At 42.9% G+C, this 22870-nt stretch overlaps 1 protein-coding gene across 1 annotated transcript in view; it reads right to left on the reverse strand.

Moving 5' to 3' along the window:
• Aoah (acyloxyacyl hydrolase) overlaps positions 1-7538 on the reverse strand; it is a 217269-nt gene extending 209731 nt beyond the window's left edge. The window contains exon 1 of the mRNA XM_021180609.3: positions 7237-7538. Within this exon, the coding sequence (XP_021036268.1) occupies positions 7237-7360 (124 nt within the window). The 5' untranslated portion in view covers positions 7361-7538. The remainder of the gene's footprint in view (positions 1-7236) is intronic.
• Between the last annotated feature and the right edge of the window lie 15332 nt (positions 7539-22870).

The raw sequence follows: 22870 nt of genomic DNA on the forward strand, positions 1-22870 counted from the left end.
AATAGAAACAGAAGGTACTCTACCCAACTCATTCTATGAAGCCACAATTACTCTGATACCTAAACCACAAAAAGACCCAACAAAGATAGAAAACTTCAGACCAATATCCCTTATGAATATTGATGCAAAAATCCTCAATAAAGTTCTTGCTAACCGAATCCAAGAACACATCAAAACAATCATCCATCCTGACCAAGTAGGTTTCATCCCAGGGATGCAGGGATGGTTCAATATAAGGAAATCCATCAACGTAATCCAGTATATAAACAAACTCAAAGACAAAAACCACATGATCATCTCGTTAGATGCGGAAAAAGCATTTGACAAGATCCAACACCCATTCATGATAAAAGTCTTGGAAAGATCAGGAATTCAAAGCCCATACCTAAACATGATAAAAACAATCTACAGCAAACCAGTAGCCAACATCAAAGTAAATGGTGAGAAGCTTGAAGCAATCCCTCTAAAATCAGGGACTAGACAAGGCTGTCCACTTTCTCCATACCTATTCAACATTGTACTTGAAGTCCTAGCCAGAGCAATTCGACAACAAAAGGAGATCAAAGGGATACAAATTGGAAAAAATGAAGTCAAAATATCACTTTTTGCAGATGATATGATAGTATATATAAGTGACCCTAAAAATTCCACCAGAGAACTCCTAAACCTGATAAACAGCTTCGGTGAAGTAGCTGGATATAAAATTAGCTCAAACAAATCAATGGCCTTTCTCTACACAAAGAATAAACAGGCTGAGAATGAAATTAGGGAAACAACACCCTTCTCAATAGTCATGAATAATATAAAATATCTTGGCGTGACTCTAACTAAGGAAGTGAAAGATCTGTATAATAAAAACTTCAAGTCTCTGAAGAAAGAAATTATAGAAGATCTCAGAAGATGGAAAGATCTCCCATGCTCATAGACTGGCAGGATCAACATTGTAAAAATGGCTATCTTGCCAAAAGCAATCTACAGATTCAATGCAATCCCCATCAAAATTCCAAATCAATTCTTCAACGAATTAGAAAGTGCAATCTGCAAATTCATCTGGAATAACAAAAAACCTAGGATAGCAAAAACTCTTCTCAAGGATAAAAGAACCTCTGGTGGAATCACCATGCCGTACCTAAAGCTTTACTACAGAGCAACTGTGATAAAAACTGCATGGTACTGATATAGTGACAGACAAGTAGACCAATGGAATAGAATTGAAGACCCAGAAATGAAGCCACACACCTATGGTCACTTGATCTTCGACAAGGGAGGTAAAACCATCTAGTGGAAGAAAGACAGCATTTTCAACAAATGGTGCTGGCACAACTGGTTGTTAACATGTAGAAGAATGCGAATCGATCCATTCCTATCTCCTTGTACTAAGGTCAAGTCTAAGTGGCTCAAGGAACTTCACATAAAACCAGAGACACTGAAACTTATAGAGGAGAAAGTGGGGAAAAGCCTAGAAGATATGGGCACAGGGGAAAAATTCTTGAATATAATAGCAATGGCTTGCGCTGTAAGATCGAGAATTGACAAGTGGGACCTCATGAAACTGCAAAGCTTCTGCAAGGCAAAAGACACCATCAATAAGACAAAAACACCACCAACAGATTGGGAAAGGATCTTTACCTATCCTAAATCAGATAAGGGACTAATATCTAATATATATAAGGAACTCAAGAAGGTGGACTCCAGAAATTCAAATAACCCCATGAAAAAACGGGGCTCAGAACTGACCAAAGAATTCTCACCTGAGGAATACTGAATGGCAGAGAAGCACCTGAAAAAATGTTCAACATCCTTAATCATCAGGGAAATGCAAATCAAAACAACCCTGAGATTCCACCTCACACCAGTCAGAATGGCTAAGATCAAAAATTCAGGTGACAGCAGATGCTGGCGAGGATGTGGAGAAAGAGGAACACTCCTCCATTGTTGGTGGGATTGCAAGCTTGTACAACCACTCTGGAAATCAGTCTGGTGGTTCCTCAGAAAATTGGACATAGTACTACCGGAGGATCCAGCAATACCTCTCCTGGGCATATATCCAGAAGATGTCCCAACCGGCAAGAAGGACACATGCTCCACTATGTTCATAGCAGCCTTATTTATAATAGCCAGAAGCTGGAAAGAACCCAGATGCCCCTCAACAGAGGAATGGATACAGAAATTATGGTACATTTACACAATGGAGTACTACTCAGCTATTAAAAAGAATGAATTTATGAAATTCCTAGCCAAATGGATGGACCTGGAGGGCATCATCTTGAGTGAGGTAACACAATCACAAAGGAACTCACACAATATGTATTCACTGATAAGTGGATATTAGCCCAAAACTTAGGATACCCAAGATATAAGATACAATTTGCTAAACGCATGAAACTCAAGAAGAATGAAGACCAAAGTGTGGACACTATGCCCCTTCTTAGAATTGGGAACAAAACACCCATGGAAGGAGTTACAGAGACAAAGTTTGGAGGTGTGATGAAAGGATGGACCATCTAGAGACTGCCATATCCAGGGATCCATCCCATAATCAGCTTCCAAACGCTGACACCATTGCATACACTAGCAAGATTTTGCTGAAAGGACCCAGATATAGCTGTCTCTTGTGAGACTATGCCTGGGCCTAGCAAACACAGAAGTGGATGCTCACTGTCAGCTATTGAATGTATCACAGGGCTCCCAATGGAGAAGCTAGAGAAAGTACCCAAGGAGTTAAAGGGATCTGCAACCCTATAGTTGGAACAACATGATGAACTAACCAGTATCCCGGAGCTCTTGTCTCTAGCTGCATATGTATTGAAAGATGGCCTAGTAGGCCATCACTGGAAAGAGAGGCCCATTGGACTTGCAAACTTTATATGCCCCAATATAGGGGAATGCCAGGGCCAAAAGAATGGGAATGGGTGGGTAGGGAAGTGGGGGGGTATGGGGGACTTTTGGGATTGCATTGGAAATGTAATTGAGGAAAATATGTAATAAAAATATTAAAAATTAAAAAAATATCATCCCGTACTGAAATTAATGATTTACAAAATGAACCTGTCTTATTTCTGATTCTATAACCTTTGGAAAGGCAGCACATAGTCCAGAGGGCAGATGGGATGTCTACTGAATGACATGGAATTCCTACAGCTAGCTCTGAAGCAGACCTGTGTTTGCAGGTATAGTGTTCAGTACCCCAATACAAGGCTCCTGTTTGTCTGTAATGGGATATTGCTCAGTAGCCTGGTACCTTCTGTGGTGACTCCTTTTGGAGTGTCTGCTCCGTTGCAACAACCCCACCCCTTTGGGGTCTGTATCTGCACCTAGGTCTTTCATTACTCCTATTTGCCTCTTATTCAGTGGTATGATGACAGCCCAGGTATTCTCTGCTATAAAACTGGGATTGGCAATCAGATGGAGTACCAACACACAGAGCTGACCAAAGTTCAGAGAGCACCGAAAACAGTTCATGTGCAGAACAGAATCAGCAGAGCCAGCTCTGAGAGGTCAGAAGAGAGGATGCCCAGGTGCCTGGAGCTTACCATTTCCTGACACCTAGCTTGATTTTTAGGATGTGTGCTTTCTCTGACTTTTGATTCTAAGCCTCATTCCTTCGATTATCCTAAGAAAGTTTTCTTCTTTTCATACTCGTCTTAAATCAGTTGGATTTCTTTATTTATTTGGGAGCAGCAGGAACCAAATCTGGGGCGACACACCTGCCGACCATGCATACAGCCCCTGAACTTGTCTCAGGCCCAATCTGACTCCTCTTGGTTACAGTCTTAGTAGGGATTGTCTGCCTGGTCTGCCTGGTTGCCACATGCTGCTTAGGGATTCCGTGTCTGGCAACAACGATAAAGGAATTAACATACAGAAGACAGAGTGATACACTGACAAAAGCATCTTAAAATGGATCTATTAGATATGGCCCAGGAGCACAAGAGATAAAAATTAGGGTCTCATCAAATAAAACAATTGGTTTTTCTAGAGGGGGCACAGTAATAAAAGTGAAGAGAAACTCACAGAATAAAGAAAAAATTAGCCAGATATACATTTGACATGGGACCTGTATATGAATCCCCAGAAGAAACCTCCATTAAAATATCATGAGATTTGGTGGTAAATGGATGGAACTGGAACATATTATACTGACTGGAGGAACTCAGACTCTGAAAGGCAAACAGTGCAGGTGCTCGTTTGTGGTTCTTAGCTCTAGGATATGAATAGGAAACCTAGAATAGCCCCTGGAACTAGGAAAGTGAAGAAGGACCAAGAAGTGGGGAGCTAGAGAGTGGGGAACATCAAGGCATAGGTTATATGAAGGGGAAAATGGGTAAATGGGGGGCTTTAACTGGGGAGGAAGGATGGAGGGTAATATGGAGGGGGAGGGAGAGAGGACAGATAAATATATTAAGGATCCTTGGAAAAGGACATAGGAGTCATTATTTATATTTACCCAAAATTACATATGCTATAAATATATATTACATGTATAGGACATGCATTTTTTGAAGTGCTGGGGACTGCAGAGCAGGAGCCATCTTTACATTTTTCTCTAAATTGGGTGGTAACTTCCTGGCAGACAGGAACTTGTCAGATCAATGACACAAGTGACAGCGGGTGAGGCTGTGGAACAGAGGGTGTGTAACCTTGTACAGTCACTATGCTTATACTCCATTGCTAGGGATGTACAAACTTGGAGAGTCATGATAGACACAAATATGGCACTTTCTTAGAAAATTGAGAATCAATCGACTTCAAGACCCAGATTTACCACCCTTGAGCATATACCCAAAGGATGTTCCATCCTACCGCAAGGATACTTGCTCAATCATGTTCATTGCTGCTTTATTCATAATAGCCAGAAACTGGAAAAATCCTACATGTCCCTCAGCTGAAGAATGGATAAGGGAAAGGTGGTAATCTACATAATGGAGTATTACTCAAGTGGTTTAAAAAATTATGTCATGATATTTGCAGTCAAATGAATGAAACAAGACAAAAATCATCTTGAGTGAGGTAACCTAGAACCATAAAGACAAATATAACATACATTTACTTGTAATTGGATTTTAGCTGTTAAATAAATGGTATTCAAACTATAATCCACAGACTCAGAGAGATTAGGTGAAGAGGAGGAGTCTAGCAAGGATGCATGGACTCCCCTGGGAAAGGGAAATAGAATAGATTTTGTGGGTGGACTGGGAGTGGATGTGGATGGGAACAGGAAGGATCAGGTGTGTGTGTGTGTATGTGTGTGTGTGTGTGTGTGTGTGTGTGTGTGTGTGTAAGCTATCTTAGTTTCAGACCCATTAACCCATTGACCTCTACCTACGTGGCACAGAAAATCACCATCCAGGCTGTATCCAAATTCCTTACTGAAAAAAATAAAATAAAATAAAAACATGCTGCAACAAATGGCTATTATTTTCATTTGTTCTGCAACAGTGGATATACAGAGCATATTCCTGGAATTCTCTTAACATGGCTTCCAACAATCCACAGCCTTGCTGGGGACCTGGCAGGGAAGGAAATGGGAACCTTGTGTCTACTCTACTGGTGTGAAGGTCTTGGGATATCACGGTAGATTACTAGACTAAACCCATTTGTAGCCTCCTGGAAACAGAAGTAACTCCTGGAGACTTTCCCTGGTGGACTTCATTTGATAAGCCTGAAGCAGCTTTGAAAAAATAGAATGGCAGCAAGCTGTGACTTTAGGAAACTAAGTAAAGATGACCCCTCATCCTAGACCTGGTTCCAAAGGAACCAATGAATCAGGTTCTTTGAATGCTATTTTTAAAAGAAGGCTTTTCCTCTAGAGACACATTCCCTGGTGTGTATAATAAGATCATGGTTTTGTCAAAACCTGACTAAGTCAGACTTTTTGTTATTGCCTCTACACAGAACTCCTAAGTGTCAGAACTTGTACCCAGGTTCCCTGTGTGTAGTACTTGGCCACCACAGCTATCCATAGGATGAATTTTGGGCAGGACTCCATATTGAGTCTGCTTACTAGTAATTGTTTCTTAGTTCTGAGTCTATGTAACTCCACTACCCATGCTATCTCAGTCCCCTCTTCTGCTACATGTCCATTGTATAGTATGAATATGGAAGTTGTCCTGGCTAGGGTTACCATTGCTGTGATGAAACACCACAATCAAAGCAACTTGCGGGAGGAAAGGGTTTATCTCAGTTTACACTTCCAGGTAACAGTCCATCACTGAGGGAAGAAAGGGCAGGAACTCAAACAGGGAAGGAACCTGGATGCAGGAGCTGATGAAGAGGTTGTGGAGGGGAGTTGTTTACTAGTTTGCTCCTCATGGCTTGCTCAGCCTGCTTTCATAGAGAACCCAGGACAACAGAGCCTAGGCAACAACCCACCCACCATGAACTAGACTCTACTCCATGAATTCCTAATTAAGAAAATGTCCTGCAGGCTTGGCAGTCTGATTGAGGCTTCTTAGTTGAGGTTCTTTCAGATGACTTCAGCGTATGTCACATTTGACATAAAACTGGCCAGCATAGAAGGTTTCACCTTATTCCCCACTGTCCTCGGAAGATGTAAAGCAAATACAGAGAGAATTTGGAAATAAAATGTTCCTGTGAAGAAGAAGTCACAAAGCCAGATCTCAGTCAGTGCTCAGAGTTTCTGTCAGGTCACTATAGCTAAATTCCCTAAAAAGATTGAAGGATGCTGAGGGGATGAGCCCTTACTGTGTACGAATGTCACAGATACACATGCAGGGTCTCAGTTTTCACAGTTCCCCAATGAAGTCTATGTTATTATCCCTGTCAACTAAGGAGAGCACAACAGTATGGAGAAGGCTAGGTAAGAGGCACTAACAAACCAGCAAGAGGAAGAGGAGGAGGAGGAGGAAGAAGAAGAGGAGGAGGAGGAAGAGGAGGAGGAGGAAGAGGAGGAGGAGGAGAGCAATGCAGTCCAGATGTCTAAATTCAGCATCATGTCGAGAACTGAAAATTTCAGATACGAATGGAGCTGATCCAAAAGAACACCTTCCCCATCACAGAAGGGGGCTTTTTGTTTGCTTACCTTTGAGACAGGGTCTCACTATATAGCCCAGACTATCTTCCATCTGGTGATCTTCCTACCCCATCTCCTTTAGTGCTAGAAATATAGACAGGTATGTACCACCACATCTAATTTTGATGTTGAGGAATTATTGTGCAAGCAAAGTACCAGACCTCATTGTTATGAACACATAGACAAAATTAAAATGTACATACCTAAACAGCTTTGGCCATGGGAGTAGCTGTCACCTGGCTGGTCCTCAGAGGGCACAGAGGCCAATGAGTGAGAGAGCAGAAGAAGCAGAAGGGTGGTCTTGAAGACTTTCCAGGGAAACTTCATCCTGAGCCGTACCAGGAGCAGCACTCTTGGACCACAAGATAACTCCACTTCTCAACCTTGCTTGGCCCCTCTGTAGTTACCACACCCCAATGCACACTGCCACGAGCACACTGTGCAACAAGTGTGATGCAAGAGAGCACGTGTCTGCATGCGCGCACATGCACACACACACACACACACACACACAGTGGCTATTCTGCAATGTCTGAGAGAAATTCAGATGTCCAGATCTGGAAGGGCTGGAGAAGTCCTAGTTAGGCAGTCCCTCTGAGCAAAGACTTCAGGAAAAAGAAACACCCGAGTTGCACATTGACAGAAACAGTACTTCCAGCCTCTGGCTGAAGTCAGTGACCACATGAATCTTGAGGTTTGCCCGAAGCACTCTGTTGGGTTGGAACAGAGAGGTTCTTCCTGTTTCATTCTTACAAAATGAAATGAAATGTAAACTAAAACCTAAGAAGAAAACTTAACACCACCTGCACACAGCCAGCCCTTCAGCAATCACATTGGTAGCACCCACATAGTGAAGAAGTTATAGTTGTAATGTAGAATAATTATGATTATAAAGTGTAATGCAGAATAATATTTAAACTTATTTAGCTTTCTTCTAACTGGCTGCATGTGTGGGGATGGACTCGTTGCTTTGTCAGAGAGCCTTCTGGTCAGTGGTGACTTTCCTCTAGCAAAGAAAGAGTATTTCTTGCAGGGCCCAGCTTTCTTAAAGTCTTCTATTGGGTATGCAGAAAACAATGAGCAGTCAGCAGGACTAGATCTTAAATCTAATAAGAAGAAAAGATGTGTGCGCTAGCTGCTTCATGTTGACTTGCCTGGGCAGGCTGCATCGTTTCCCTGAGAATTTGGAGATACGCTATGTTTTCCACCTGAGGGCCATTTGCTCACATTTAAGAGACTGATTTTTCTGCTTTGAAGTCAAGGATTTGGCACTGCTTTTCTGAGGAAAGCAATCTGGAAAAGGGGACTTAAAAAATAAATGTTTTGGTATTTTTTAATCGAATATACCAAACACTCAGACAAGCTCAGAGGCTAAAGTACCTCAGTCCAGATAAGAGTCATATGACTGTCCCTTCTTGCTTTGGCTCTGAGAAAAGCTTATTACAGACTTAGTTAATTCATGTTAGTTAAATTTATTAGCATTGTCTTGTTTAATAGAATAGCATTTTTTTTTACAATTTCATACATGTATTCAATATATCAAATCCATCGTCAATCCCCACTCCACACACACACACACACACACTCTGGCCACCCCCTATCATGTCTCCTTCTCTCCTCTGAGGACAATTAGCACTGCCAGTTGATACTGACTTGACCTTGAGTGCAGGTGAGGCAGGATTTTCCCAATCCAATCACACTAAAATGTTAGGGAAGCAGGAGGCCAGTGATTGGACAGTGAAAAGGGAGGCGGGGCTAAGTATTGCAGAGCTGGAGAGCATCTTAGGATCTTAGGAAAGAGGGGAGAAAAGGAAGGCCAAGATGAAAGCGGATGTAAACCGCTGTGGCTTTAACCAGCCATAGGTAGTTGTGATATCATAAGGTTAGAATAATTGGGATAAAGTTCTTATCATTATCATTTGGTTCTGAAGTTATTGTACTGACATCTTGTAAATTGAGAATTTATTGATACATAAATCTTTACTGGTTAATTATAAGCTTTAAGAGTTTTGATTCTACCGGGTAGATGGGTGTTTTGGCGGCTGACCGTGGGGTGGACGGTTGTTGCATGGGGCTGGCGGCAGTGATCTGCCAAGGGACTCAGAAGTTCTGGCCCAGAGAGACCGCCAAGTGGAAATCACCCGGCTGGAGACATGTGAGCCAACTTCCTTTCTCCATTTTCCCAGCTACCTTGGGTAATGGTAGTATATATAACTGTATAGGGATACTATGAGCATTCAGGTAATGTTGAACCTGAAGCCCCATGCCAGTAAGGAGTAAATGTGGAGTAAATCAAAGCTCTGGCTATTTCCCAAGTGGAAACGCAACTAACTGCGGCCCAGGGCAAGCATGGAGAGATTCTAAGGTTCTATGATAGTTGCAGAGCAACATGCAATGTTTGGGAAAATGCCACAAACACAAAAAGGCAGAAATGATTGAAACATCTTTTCTGGGCCAGTCAGTCTTCCAGAGTTCATGATCAGGTCTGTCTGACCCAGAGACTGCAGGCATGTTCCAGAAAAGCATTTGAAATTGGCCTGAGAATCTGGTAGTCTCAGTGCCCAGCTGCATGCAAGCATGGAAAACCTCAGGGTCAGGGGCTGTGCAAGTTGTATGTACTTCATCATTGCTATGTGATCAGTCAGCTCCACCTACAACCGGCCCATGACTTGGAAACTTTGAACGCATCTGGTATGCTTGGGCTTTAAGTTGGTATAGTAAGAGACCCTGACTTATCTCTTCAGAGTAAGCAAGTCCCTTACCCTCTCAGCAGGTGACATGCCTCTGCTAGAAAAGGATGGTTCCCTTCAGAGAGTAATACCTACTGTATAGCAGACACTCAATACATGGCTTTTCACACATGACCACTGAGTGGGCAGTACCAAAGGAACCCAGAAATGGGCAAACGGTGTTACTGACACAAGAAGCAACATATACACGCACATCCTCCACTAACCAAACCTCAGTGGTCACAAAAGTCATGGCTCTCAGAGGGGTGGCTGTATTTCCTACCAGGACTCCATTCGTTCATCAGGTGTACAGATGACTTATACCTCTGATCAAACTGGTGAAAAGACTTGGGGCCACCTGAGGTTTGTAAGAACTGAGGGGCTCCCGGGTGATACCCCCAGAGGAGCACTGCTGTCAGATGCTCTCATTTGGGGTCTCGAAGTCGGTTCCTGAGAAGTCCTGAGATTTCTTCCTTGCTGCACTTTTCCTTTCTCTGCTCAGAGGCAAACCTCCACCTTCTTCTCAGCAGGGGGAGGCTGGGGGTTTGTGATCCTGAAAACTGCAACTGTGGTTCTGGCTTGTTCCACTTGAGTCAGGAAACATCTGATTGCAATGATGGCCTCTGCTTCTCATCAGGAAAAGAAGTAGAGACAAATGTAGGTGAGGAAAGACAAGGTAGAAGCTGGTGGTGCTACAGGGAACTTCTGGGCTCAGCCTTTTCGCTCTGTGCCCAGGTTTCTACTGCTCTCTCCTTGGTCTGGCTCCCGACTTGTCATGCTGACTGGCTAGACCCAGACCTGCTGTAGAGGGCACTTTCCCTAGCCTGAGACCCTTTCTATACCATGCCTGCTCTGCTCAGGAGCTGGTAAATTAATCCTGGCAAGGAAGAATTTGGACTTTCTAAAAGAGCTCCAGAGGTCAGATGGGGAAACTCAACCCACTGTCATAGTTTCCCCTTAGTAACTGTGCATCCTGAAACTATCATCTATCTATCTATCTATCTATCTATCTATCTATCTATCTATCTATCTATCATCTATCTCTTCATTCACACTTTATGTATACGATTGTGTGCCTGAATAGATGTATGTGCACTACATATAGTCAGAAGAAGATGTATCCCCTGGGAGTTTTAGTTCTCCACCTGATGTGGATGCTGGGAACCAAACCTGGGTCCTCTGATGGAGTAACAAATGCTCTTACAGAGTCATTTTTCCAGTCCTTTATTTAACTACAAAGTGCTGCTTATCATGCCAATATTATAGCACTATTATGATGATTAAGAGAGTGTATTTTAAATCTCTAAATGTTAATGCTAGTTAAATGTAAAGCTACCAACAGAGAATGACAAAGATCTGAGATGGTATATATGCCCGCTACCAGGATGTGGTCATCACCCACTGTATACACATATTGAAATGTCACATGGTACCTCACAAGTATGTGCAATGGCTATGCATCAATTAAAAAGTCATTCATTTAAAATGTAGATCTGGCAATGAACCAGCATTGCCTTTCTGTAGTGATATACTGAATTTTAACATTTTACACATTAACTCAGGTACATTTTAAAAGCTTTATTTTAATAATGCAAGCTCAAAACTGCAGTGTTTAATAGGGATTCAGAGAAGCCCAGAGAAATATGTTTTCAGTAAGTGGTAGTGACCCTTATGTGTGAAAGGTGAGTTTTTATTGATGAATTCATGAGGTGTCACCTGTGGGTACTCCTACTGGTGGAAAAATGTGGAGACCAGGGCAACTCACTCCTATTAGGCATACCAGTGAAGAGCCAGTTACCAGAAATAATCCTGAGCTCCTCCACACCTTGTGAATGTAGCAATAGAATGAGGGTCCTGAAAACTGCCCAATAGGGTTTGTGCTCTGATACCCCTGTCCTGCCCTCCAACCTATCACTCACCTAATCATTCACATTGGCATTCTAGAGTTTTAGAATGGAATTTTAATTTAGAGCTTTAGAGTGGAGTTTTAGTTTAAAGCTTTAGAATGGAGTTTCAGTTTAGAGTTTTATGATGCTCTTGATCAATTTTCAGAAACACATCAGAGCGAGCTGGGGACATGGTTCAGCGGTTAAGAGAGTGGTTGTTGTGAAAGCAAGAGGACCTGAGTTCAAATCCTCAGCATGTATATGAAAGTTGGGTATAACTATGCTTTGCTAGAATGCCCGCACCAAGAGACAGATGGGGTAACTGCTGATGTTGGGGGCTTGACAGCCTTTGGCATAGCCATAAGGCAGGGGGTGAGGGAGGGACTTCAGCTTCAGTGAGAGACTGTATCTCAACAGCTAGGATATGGAGAGAGAAAGACACTCGATAGCTTCCTCCTTGTGTGTGTGTAACTCCCCCCCCCCACACACACACACATATTCCTCCCTGGAAATATATTTATGAGAAAAGTGTTCATTTATGACAAAACTGTCTGGAAGGCGGATCAGGTCTATCAAGTAAAAGCTTTTTCATCTCCTGGCCATTAGTTAAAGGAAAGAAGCTGAGGTAGAATGGAGGGAGGAGAGCAAGAATGAAGGACACACATGTGCTGCTGGGCTTTTGGTGAGCCAGACATATGGCAGTGAGAGGCAGAGTGGCAAAAGGGCAGTGCTAACAGGAGTCTGTCTGACGGACCTGGGAGGCTACTTTGCATGCATTAGAGAGATGATGAGGTGCCCAGGCCTTGTGTGGAGTATGTGGAGATCAGTGAGTAGGTGAGTTTTCTGTTTGGAACAGAGCAAGGCAGCTAAGAGAGGCTGGCAGAAGCAAGTACAGAGGTGGGAAAGCTATGTAAACACAGACCTCAGGGATTCACTGGGTATCTTAGGAGGGCTGCAGACTCTCATATGTGTCAGATCAAGGCTAGTCGGGTTTAAACCATCTTCATCTGCCTCTCCTACCTATAAAGGTAAGTTTGAATGCTTATAACTAAGCAAAATAGATACAGCTTTATTAAGAATGGAGTTCATTCGATTCATTTTAAAGAAAGGAAATCCAGAGGTTATCCTACTACCCTAGGGCTGGCTTTTGTCCTCAGGAGTGGCTTTAAATGGCTGCTTGCACCCCAGTCACTGTGTTTCTGCTGCAAGTTAGGAGAATACAGAAGCAGAAAAGGGCGAGCTCACGTGTTCCCTAGGAGCAAGATCTCCTTCAACATTTCTGCTTACATTTCATTGGCCACACCTAGTTGCAAAGGGTTCTGGGAAATGGAGTCACATGTTTACTTTAAAATGCAAGGGAAGCGAGCATGCGTATCTTTTTTCTCTCCCTTTTGAATGATGGGCAGATAATGGTGCTCTCTGGAAGCCTTTTAACCCAAATCCTGTGTTGTTCACAGAAATGATGCTGTCAAAAGCCCAGGTGACAACCTCAGCTGAAGTTTGACTGTTGAGGGTCACCTGGGTAGGGCCTTGTGTATAAGTAGGCCCCTGTTTTATTGGGGGTTTGCATCTGTATTTAAAAAAATGAACCAAAAAAATAAATTACCAGCTACAAATTTCCTGTCAATATGTTCATACAGAAAGCTGGAAATTAGGGATGAACAGAAAGCTAAAAAATGCTTTGTGATTCAGGTAGATGACATAGAATCCTACAGTTGTATGGGATTCTTAAATTAGTTGGCCAGAGTAGTGGCAGTCTCGAGAGGTCTGCACCTCTAGATAAATGAAGACATGTCTGTACTCCAGTAGACAGTGACAACTTCACTCCATCTGCTCAGATGCTCACATGAGCTTGGACCAGTGGGTCACAGGCTGTGCCCTGGCTTCACAAGGCCTTGTGATTAGATTTAGAGAATAGACAGGGTACGATGGTCACAAAACTGCTTTGCATGTTGGGTAACAAAGAGCAGGTAGTCAAAATGCAGAACTTCAGTGCCATCTGGGCCCCAGTGTTTCCACTGGGAGGGAAAGCACGTGGGGGTAGGGAGAATGAACTCGGTGACTTGGGGAAGTCAAGATCCAGTACAAAGATCTCCCCATGTGACCCTCTGCTGAAATAGCATATGCTTTGAGAGGAAGCAAGCCACAGAAACACAGCTAGTGATGAAACTGGAGTGAAAGAAAAATGGCCTTTTCAGTCTGAGGACATGCTGCATCACCCTATTGTTTAGGATCTCAAAGTTCCCAGTGCCCATCACATCAAGCGTGAAGATTTCAGAGTCTCGCAGACCTCTGAGTCACCTGGAGTCAGCTAATGTCTCCACTCAGGTTCCTAGTCACATCCCTCGGGTCTTTTACATTCTGATTTTACTGAATGATGTATAAAGACTTATGTTTGCATAAATACATAGTTTGCATAAAGACTTAAGTCTGCATATGACATTTATATGCATAAAGACTTATGTCTGCATCATACATAAAGACATGTTGATGCCTCAGGTTATGACTAGCTGCCCTTGTCCCCCTGCCTCTGCATGTGCTGCCCCTTGTAATATCCCTTTCCTAATCTTGCAGACTGTTCCTTTCCCTTCAAGTTCACTTTTCTTAGAAGGGCTCCCTCTCCTTGATCAAGCATTCTTTGCTCCAGTCTCAGTGTTCCCCAGATGTTCTGGCATCAGTGTCCATCTGGGTCTCCCAGAAGCTGTGAGTTCCTGGATAGCAGCATATTTGGTACCATCTGCAGTGCATGTACCAGACTCTGGGATTGTTAGTCGGACAAAAATGAGTGAAAAGAGCAAAATAAAGAATAGATGTATTAAGTATTGCCATCAGCACAGCAGGGGAAGGTATTTCAGGGTATTTTTGCTTTGTTTTATTTGGGGGAGTATGATTTTTTTCTTTAAAAAAAAAAGGATTTGAGGCAGTAAATTTGGGCCTCAGAACTAAAGCTCAGAGCCAATACTGAGAAAAATGGTCAGCACTGGAGACTATATAGGCTGAGCATCAAGAGGGAGCTCCACAGGGGACTCTACAGGGCATTCCAGAGGCTGTTCCAGGTCTGTGCAGAGAGAAAACAGGAAGCCAGAGTGCAGTGCCTCAGGACGGTAAAGTCCAAAGTTTCATCATTTCCTCATGGTCTGTCACACTATTTCTATCAAGACAGCAAAGTTCATTTCCTTGAAGACTTGTGCCTGGCCAGCCCAGGGAGGGTGAAAGGAAGCCTTGCTGAGCTCAGGTCCTCTGAATTCAAGCTACTTGTGGGGCCAAAAGGGGGCATGCTGTCTGATTCCTAGTCAGGAGAAAGAAGAAAGGGTGGCCTCGGTGTCTGCACCTGCAGCAGCAGCTCCCCTTCAGCATACAGATGTGTTTACTGCACGTGTGCTCGGTTAACATCAGAGTCACATGTGGAGAGGAAAGAGTGGCTGACTGAGACCCGGGTTACTGAGGGGCACCCTGTTGGAAGGGATGGAGCCAATCTGAGAGGACCTGGGCTTTTCTTTTTCATCCACTCCCCAAAGAGAACTTAAAAAAGAGACTCTGAGCTGGGTGTGGTGGCGCATGCCTTTAATCCCAGTACTAGGGAGAGAGGCAGGCGGATTTCTGAGTTTGAGGCCAGCATGGTCTACAAAGTGAGTTCTAGGACAGCCAGAGAACCCTTGTCTCAAAAAACCAGAGAGAGAGAGAGAGAGACAGAGAGACAGAGAGAGACTCTGGCACCTGCTGTAGTTTTCAAATATGTTTGTTTAAGAGAATCCATGGAGGGCAGGTTTTGATCAGTCAACAGGGTTCAGTAGAAACTAAATCCAATTTCAAGGTATACATCAAAGATGGGTTTATTTTTATTTGTCTTGAGACATTTCATTCTTTGTGCATGTGTGTGTATGGGTGTGTGTGTGTTTGTGCACACATGCGCATGTGTGTACCAATGGTGATGAAACCAAAGGCATTATGCACGCTTGGCAAATGCTCTGCCACTGCCTACCTCTCTAGCCTTGTACTAATGCATTTTAAAAAGAGAGTAAGGAGAGTCAGAGGATGAAGATGAGGGCTGACAGAGTCAGGGAAGTGAAAAATTACCACAGGGACAGGAGTCCAGTCCACGTGGCGTCCATCTGCTCGGCTAACTGGTACTTTCCAAAGTCTTCTGCTCGGCTGCAGACACTGGAAGGCAGGAGATGTGACTTCAGGTACCACTGAAACAAGACAAGTTCTCCAGGCAGCCTTAATTCTTCCTAGGCTGGTACTTACTGAAGGGAACGAGGAAGTAGTTAGTTAAGGTAGCCCTGGGGATGAAGCCTTGAGCTGGCAGAATCTATGCCACCATTGCCTCTAGCCTTTAGGCCATGGTGGAGGTGTGATATGGGGTCCCAGAGCCTTGGTAAAGGACGGAATCTGTCACCATGAGTGTTCCTATTAAGAATTTGTTTTTCTCCAAATCTGTACAGGCCTGCAGCCAAATGCCTAGGTTTATGGCTCATCTTTCTGAGAAGTGAAAGCCCTGACTTGGGGATTTGGATTCCAGACTTTGTGTGTGAAGTGTGTCTGTTTCAGAGATCATATGGACTCTGAGGTGACAGGAAAAAGGAGAGGGCCTGCTGGTCTGTGCCTGCAAGGGAGCCTGCTGTGTGATTGAATTCCACCTTTGACCTCCTAGACCAGAGAGAATCCATTTTTGGCTCTCTAGACTTGCTGAGTTGCCAGGACACACGGTTCAGGTCCCTAGATAATTCTAGTAGGATTGGAGAATCACACAGTTGAGCCTGGATAACACAACACAATGTAAAACTTGTTTGTTTGGTTTTTTTATATCCCTGTCTTTTGGGGATATAACAACAGATAACGAGGATGGGTGTAAGGAGCCGCCTTCACATTCGCCATTACAAGATGGCGCTGATGGCACTGACACCCGTGTTCTAAGTAGTAAACAAGCAAGCTGCGCATGTGCCGGGGTAGCTTTCCACGCCATGTGCTCTGCCTTTCCCGTGACGACAACTCCGGCTGATGGGCTGCAGCCAATCAGGGAGTGACACGTCCGAGGCGGAGGACAGTCCTCCATAAAAGGGAGGGGGCTCCGCCATATCTCTCTCTCTCTGGCTCCCTTCTCCACTGGCTCCTGATGGGGTAAGCAATAAAGCTTGTGCTGCAGAAGATTCCGGTTGCCCTGAGCGTGTTCTTACCAGGGGGACACACAAAAAGCGGCGGGCAATAGATGGGCTGCAGCCTTGGGATTAGATAGGGTTCACCAGTCTGTGCTGCATCCAGGTTATTAAGGGTTCTACTCAATCTGGCCTATTATTTAATGCTGTGCTGTGTTGGTTTAAACCAACCCCAAAACACAGGCCATGTCTAGTAATCAGAGTTGACCTTGAATGTCCCAAAGAGACGATAAGCAGACTAAGGAAAGAACTACATATATAAGGAAAGAACTACATATATAGACCTCCAAAGACAAATCATTGTTAAGCAGATCTCTTACCCATCTGGTCTCCTAATAGAACTGCTACTGCTTGTCATTGCTGCAATGGGTACCAGGAAAGGAGAGAGAAGGGTCACAAAGTCGCCTGACCAGAGATGGCTGTTCAGCGTGTTGCAGCTGGAGAGGACAGTCACGATGACTTAGGTTGGTGCAAGTGAGGCATTTGCCTTAACTTCATTCTTTCCAGAGTTCAAGGAGAGCATGAATCAAGTTAGTAGCTTAAAACATGGGCAGACTACTACAGAGCAGAGGCCAGAGAGTTGGCATGTTGCCAAGGTGCAGGATGGGAGCCCTCATTCTGAAGCGAAAGTACCTGCTGTGTCCTCTCGTGTCCGGTCCAGGGCTCTCACTTCCCACTTTTCCCAAGAAACCATTACAATATTAGTCACTCACACACCAGTCAAATAAATATTTTGCAAGAGGATATAAAAGTAATATCAAAACTGTTGGCTGAAAAGAAGTCACATGCCAAGTTGTAGTCAGAATGAAATAGGCTTTTTCTATCTATGTGGCTGTTAGATTTCACAATTTCGAAAGTCATTCTTGTGATATGCCTTGCTAAAACAATTACCAAATTGCTTCCTTTCTCTTGCTTCTCTATCTGTGGCCATTATGCTGGGATTTTGCACCTGGGCAAAGATCAAGGTTTGGTTTCAGCCTCATTGGTTCATCAGATGTAGCAAAAGGCAGCCTCTGGCCCTCATCTCACTTACCCCAGAGCAGGAAGGAATGTGAGCTACTCATGCTAGAGAGGTCTGAGATGGTCAGTCTGCAGGAAGCCCCTACCAACTGGATCAGCACCTGGGTTTGACTGCTTCAGTTCCTGCTAAACAGGTCTAACTCTCCTGTTAATACCTTTCTGCCATCATCCAACTCTTGCCCTTTCCTATGAAGCTAGGATGGCGACCTTCTAACACAAGTGTTGCTGGAATCTTACTGGAGTAGCCTGACCTCTCAAGTCACATCTTCCTGCACACCTGCCTTTGTACGTGTTCCAGTTTGCTTTCTGTTGATGTGTCGAACACCACAAGCAAGCTTCCAGAAGCAATTTGAAGGAGGAAACAGTTTATTTAACTTTTAGACTCCAGCCCCTCATTGAGGAAAGCCAAGGCCAGGACTCAGGGTAGGAGCTTGGAGCACAAACTGTAGAGTAACACTGACTACTGACTTACCCTCTGGCATCCTAATACAACCCAGAAACCTATTTAAGGGGAGCACTGCCCTCAGTGGGCTGGGCTTTCTTATATCAGTTAACATAAAAAATGTTCCACCGACATGGCTACAGAGCAATCTGAGCTGGATAATTCTTAACAGAGACTCCTTCAGATAATACATGACTGTGTCAAGTAGGACATTTTCCCCTATAGAGCCTCACTTCATTAGCAGTGCTGAGGTGACCTCCCCTTTGCCCACTTGGGCTTGTGTTTTTTTTTCTATCTCACTGATCTTCATAGCTGAAGTGATCCCTGGATTGTTTGTTTGCAACTGATACTGAGTTAGGATGTTCCAAACACTAGAGTCATTGCAAGTTAGAGACATAATTTAGAGTTTGTAGTAAAGCCTGGAAAGCCATCATAGTTTTCCTTATGACCTGATAACAGGTCATCCTTATGTTAATGCCACATTTGGAATACTGTGCGAGTGCTGTAGCTTGCCAAAGTCATGCCCTGTCCCTTGATCTGTGGCTTTTGTGACTTCATGCTCCATAGCTCATGCCAAAAGACAATGGTTCAGCTCATCTGATGTTTTCCAGAGAGTGACTCTTAGGAAGCTGTCTCCCTGCAAACTGGTTGCTCTCAGTAAAACACCCAACCAGAAATTCGATTCAGATATTTGAGAAGACTTCTCTTCTGTGCCACTGCAGAATGCCTGAGGCTTCAGCCTTAAAACAGGAAATCTTATTTGGCGTTTAAAAGATTTCCTGCCATTCTTTGATGGGAGGCTGCTTCGTGGAGGGACCTACATAGAGATATCTGTGAGAAGTAATCTACACCAGATTCTACCAATCACCCCAAAGGCCTAATCTCACCAGCCTTTAGCTCAGCACTGGAGTTATCACACACCTGTGTGCTTAGCAGCCCCTGAGCAATGCAGTGGAATGTTCTCGACCACTGTCAGCACAGACCTTTCATCCTGTCAGTGACAACTCAAAATGTCCACATTTTGTTTCCACTAGGTCACATGACTTATATTTATGCTGTGAATGAAAAGAACCAGAACTGACGTTTTCCCCCTCATTTTCTTTCATATGTGAATTTTTAATATAACGCCTAAGGAATTGTACATGGTACATTGAAATGTCAAAATGTTTCGGTGAACAGCTTTTAGATTTTCAATATTAAAATTATTTATTATGAATAAAAGTTGTGATTTCATCTTCAATGTCAGTATGTAGCTTTTAAGTATCATATATATGATATGTGTTATGTGTATATGCTATCTATCTATCTATCTATCTACCTACTACTAATGAGAAAGAAAATAAACTAAAACGTGGGCCTAACTTACTTGGCTTAGCAGTCTTCACAGGGGGCTAGAAAACCACACTGGTTCTTCATTCCCCCATTGCAGATTTATTGTACATCTCCAGGTAGGCATTGTTACCCACATGAAAGTTAAGGAAATTTGCATAGATGTCTGCCATTAGGGTTGACTAGTGCTGCCATCTGGTAAATTGGTTCATTTAAATGTAGTTGAATTACTTTTGCATTTTGTCAACTATTTAGCCACATGATCAGAGCTGACAGCTACATGCAAAGCCTGACCCAGGGACACACAGGAGGCCACTGCTGCCGTAAACAGAAAGCTGACTTTGGACGACAGTATGTTTTGCTGTGACTGCAGCTGGCCTCTAGCACCTGTGAACAGGATCATTCTTGTGTTGCTGCAGGAGCCAGAATAAAACAAAACAACCTCTTACAAAAAAAAAAAAACAAAAACAAAAACAAAAAAACCTAATCACTGGGCTTTTTAATGTACTCATAATTATTCATAAATTATTCATAAAAAGCATCTTATATTGTAGTCACAAACCATTCTGACAGTATTATGAAAGCTATCTGTCTTCCTTCTGGAAAAATGAACATAATACAAGCACATTAAATATTAAAGTCATTTTCAAGTTATTCTTTGACAATTTCATACGTGTATAAAATAGCATGTAAACATGGTAGCTAGTTGATGTATTGTGATTGTATTCACTGCCCTCTCCATTTTCTTCTCTCCTTCCTACTCTTTCTGTAGGCCTCATTTCCACACATACCCCTTCTTCTGTGTCTTATAAAAAATGTAACCCACAGAGTTTAATTTATAGCAAGTACATGGCTGTGAGGTTATTTACTGGATCAGTGGCCATTTGCCAGTGGCTACATCTCTGAAGTAAATGTATTCATTTTCTCCCATACTTTATTGACTATAATAGCTACTCAGCTAAGGGTGAGGCTTCACATACTCTCCCCCCATCCAGGATGGGCTCAATCTCATGCAGAAAACCATAGCAGCCACGAATTCATGGGTGCAATGATATGTTATATCTAGGAGACAGCTTCCACCATTAGTCTTCCCCATCCTCTGGCTCCTACACTCTTCCTGCCTCCTCTATGATGTTCCCCAAGACTCAGGGTGACTTAGATCTGAGCACTCAGCAGTCATTTCTTCTCAGCATTTGACCAGATTTGAGTCTCTGCATTAACTGCTGCCCACTGTAAAGAGAAGTTTCTCTGGCCAAGGCTACATAGTACTAACAACCTAAGGCTAACATTAAATATTTAGTGTTGTATAACTTATTTAACCCCAATCTGGGATTTCTACCCCACCTTTAACCATTCAGTTCCTGGATGAAACACACACACACCTTGCATATTTACAATAAGCCTTAAATCAGCATAAGAGCTGGGCAGATATCTACCCTTTGTGTTGTTAAAATCTCCTCTGTCATCCTCTCTCTCTCTCTCTCTCTCTCTCTCTCACTCTCCCAAAACCTTCAGCTCTACCTTCCCCTCTTTCTCCACCCAATCACCAGCTCTAGCCTTTATTTTATACATTAAGGTGAGAAGAAGTTTTACATGAAGTCACCTGAGTGCTGACTCATTCCTTGTTCTCAACCGCTCACAGGAGAATAAAATTAACATCAAATACACTTAGCCCCAGGGCTCTCCGCAACACCCAACCATAAAATTATTTTGTTGCTACTTCACAAGTGTTATTTTGTTACTGCTATGTAATACCTGATATACAGGATATCTGATGTGTGACCCCCACAGGGCTTTCAGCCCACCCCACTGTTCTAAGGGCTCACGAATCTCACCTAGCCAAGAACTGTTGTCTCTATCACAAATGTGACCATCCATGAATAAAATTCCTCTCTTTAAAGTTAGCAATTTGGGTGAAGACATTGTGTGGAATCCCTTGGCATGCTCTTAGAGTGTGGACTACTCCCTTCGTGTTGAGCAGAATCACCAGAGAGCACATGGCGAAGCGTGTGTTGATGAGATGACTTGGTAGTGTCCAAATGGTTTTTGTTGCTCTTATTTGCTTGTTTTGTTTTGTTTTCTTCTTCCTTTCTTTTTAAAATTATTTACTTACTTATTTATCACAAGCTAGATGTCCTGTAGGTGCGTTCACTTCACTTCTTTCCAGTTTGGGGTAATAAAAAACATGTTCCTCTGGATCTTTATTGTACATATTTGTGCAAGTTTGTATTCCTCTTTTTTTTTTTTTTTTTTTTTTGAGAAAATCTACTGAGAGTAGGTACCGGCCTGCCACTGTAGGTTGACTCAGTTTCTCTGGCTGTGGGAGAGATGCTTTCTGAGAATGGCACACTTTATAATTGGTTATGGAAGTTATTGGTCAATGTGGGATCCTGTAAATGGTTCCCCAAAGACATATATTTACTATACCTGGAATCAGCAAATATGTTTGATTACCTGACAAAGGAGATTTATTTCTTGGTTTTTAGATTAATTTCTGTCTTGAAGTCAGGGGATACCCTGGTCTATCAGTTTTAAATGTTATTATTTCAGCAGTTCTGAGAGTGAAGCACAGGTCCTTGTATATGCTAGATGGGAGTTCTACCACTGAGCCACATCGGTGGCATAATTGACATTATTTAAAGAGTCAGAAGAGCCACAGTAAGAGCAGGAGATGTGGCCAGAAAAACAAACCTTGGGTCATGCAGAAGAGGATGCTACAGGCCAAGGAAGATGAGGGCCACTGAAAGCTGAAAAAGCAGAGCATCTCCCGGAAGAACATAGATCTGCCAATACATTGATTTCTGTGTTCAAGAGCCTTTTGGCTTTCAGAATCCAAGTGTAAAGATGAAGTTTGAGTTTTAGCATACTTTTAAAATTTATTATAATAAGAACAGAACAAAATATGGTCATTAATGATCTAATTTTGGAAGGATGAAAGGTTAAACTAGAAGTAAGATCATATGTGCACACTACCTGATAGGTATCATTACAGAATTTCATGAATGAAGAAACTAGGATCAAACAGATTAACCCGCAAGAGCACAGGGGCAGGATTCAGACCCAGATTTGCAAGATTCCCAAGGCTGTTCATTACCTACTGGGTATCTGGGCTCCTCCTTGCTCATGCTGCTATACAGATCATGTTCAATTAGTATTAACAAAGTAAATGATGAGAGAATGAATGGGAAAGTGCTATCAAAATGTCTACACAGACCTTAATATATGCCTAATGAATAGCAGAGTTCAACAAAGCCTTCACAGTCACTTCTGATAAC

Source organism: Mus caroli, unplaced genomic scaffold (genome assembly GCF_978045245.1).
Source record: "Mus caroli unplaced genomic scaffold, Mus_caroli_1 scaffold_15, whole genome shotgun sequence".
NCBI lineage: Eukaryota > Metazoa > Chordata > Mammalia > Rodentia > Muridae > Mus > Mus caroli.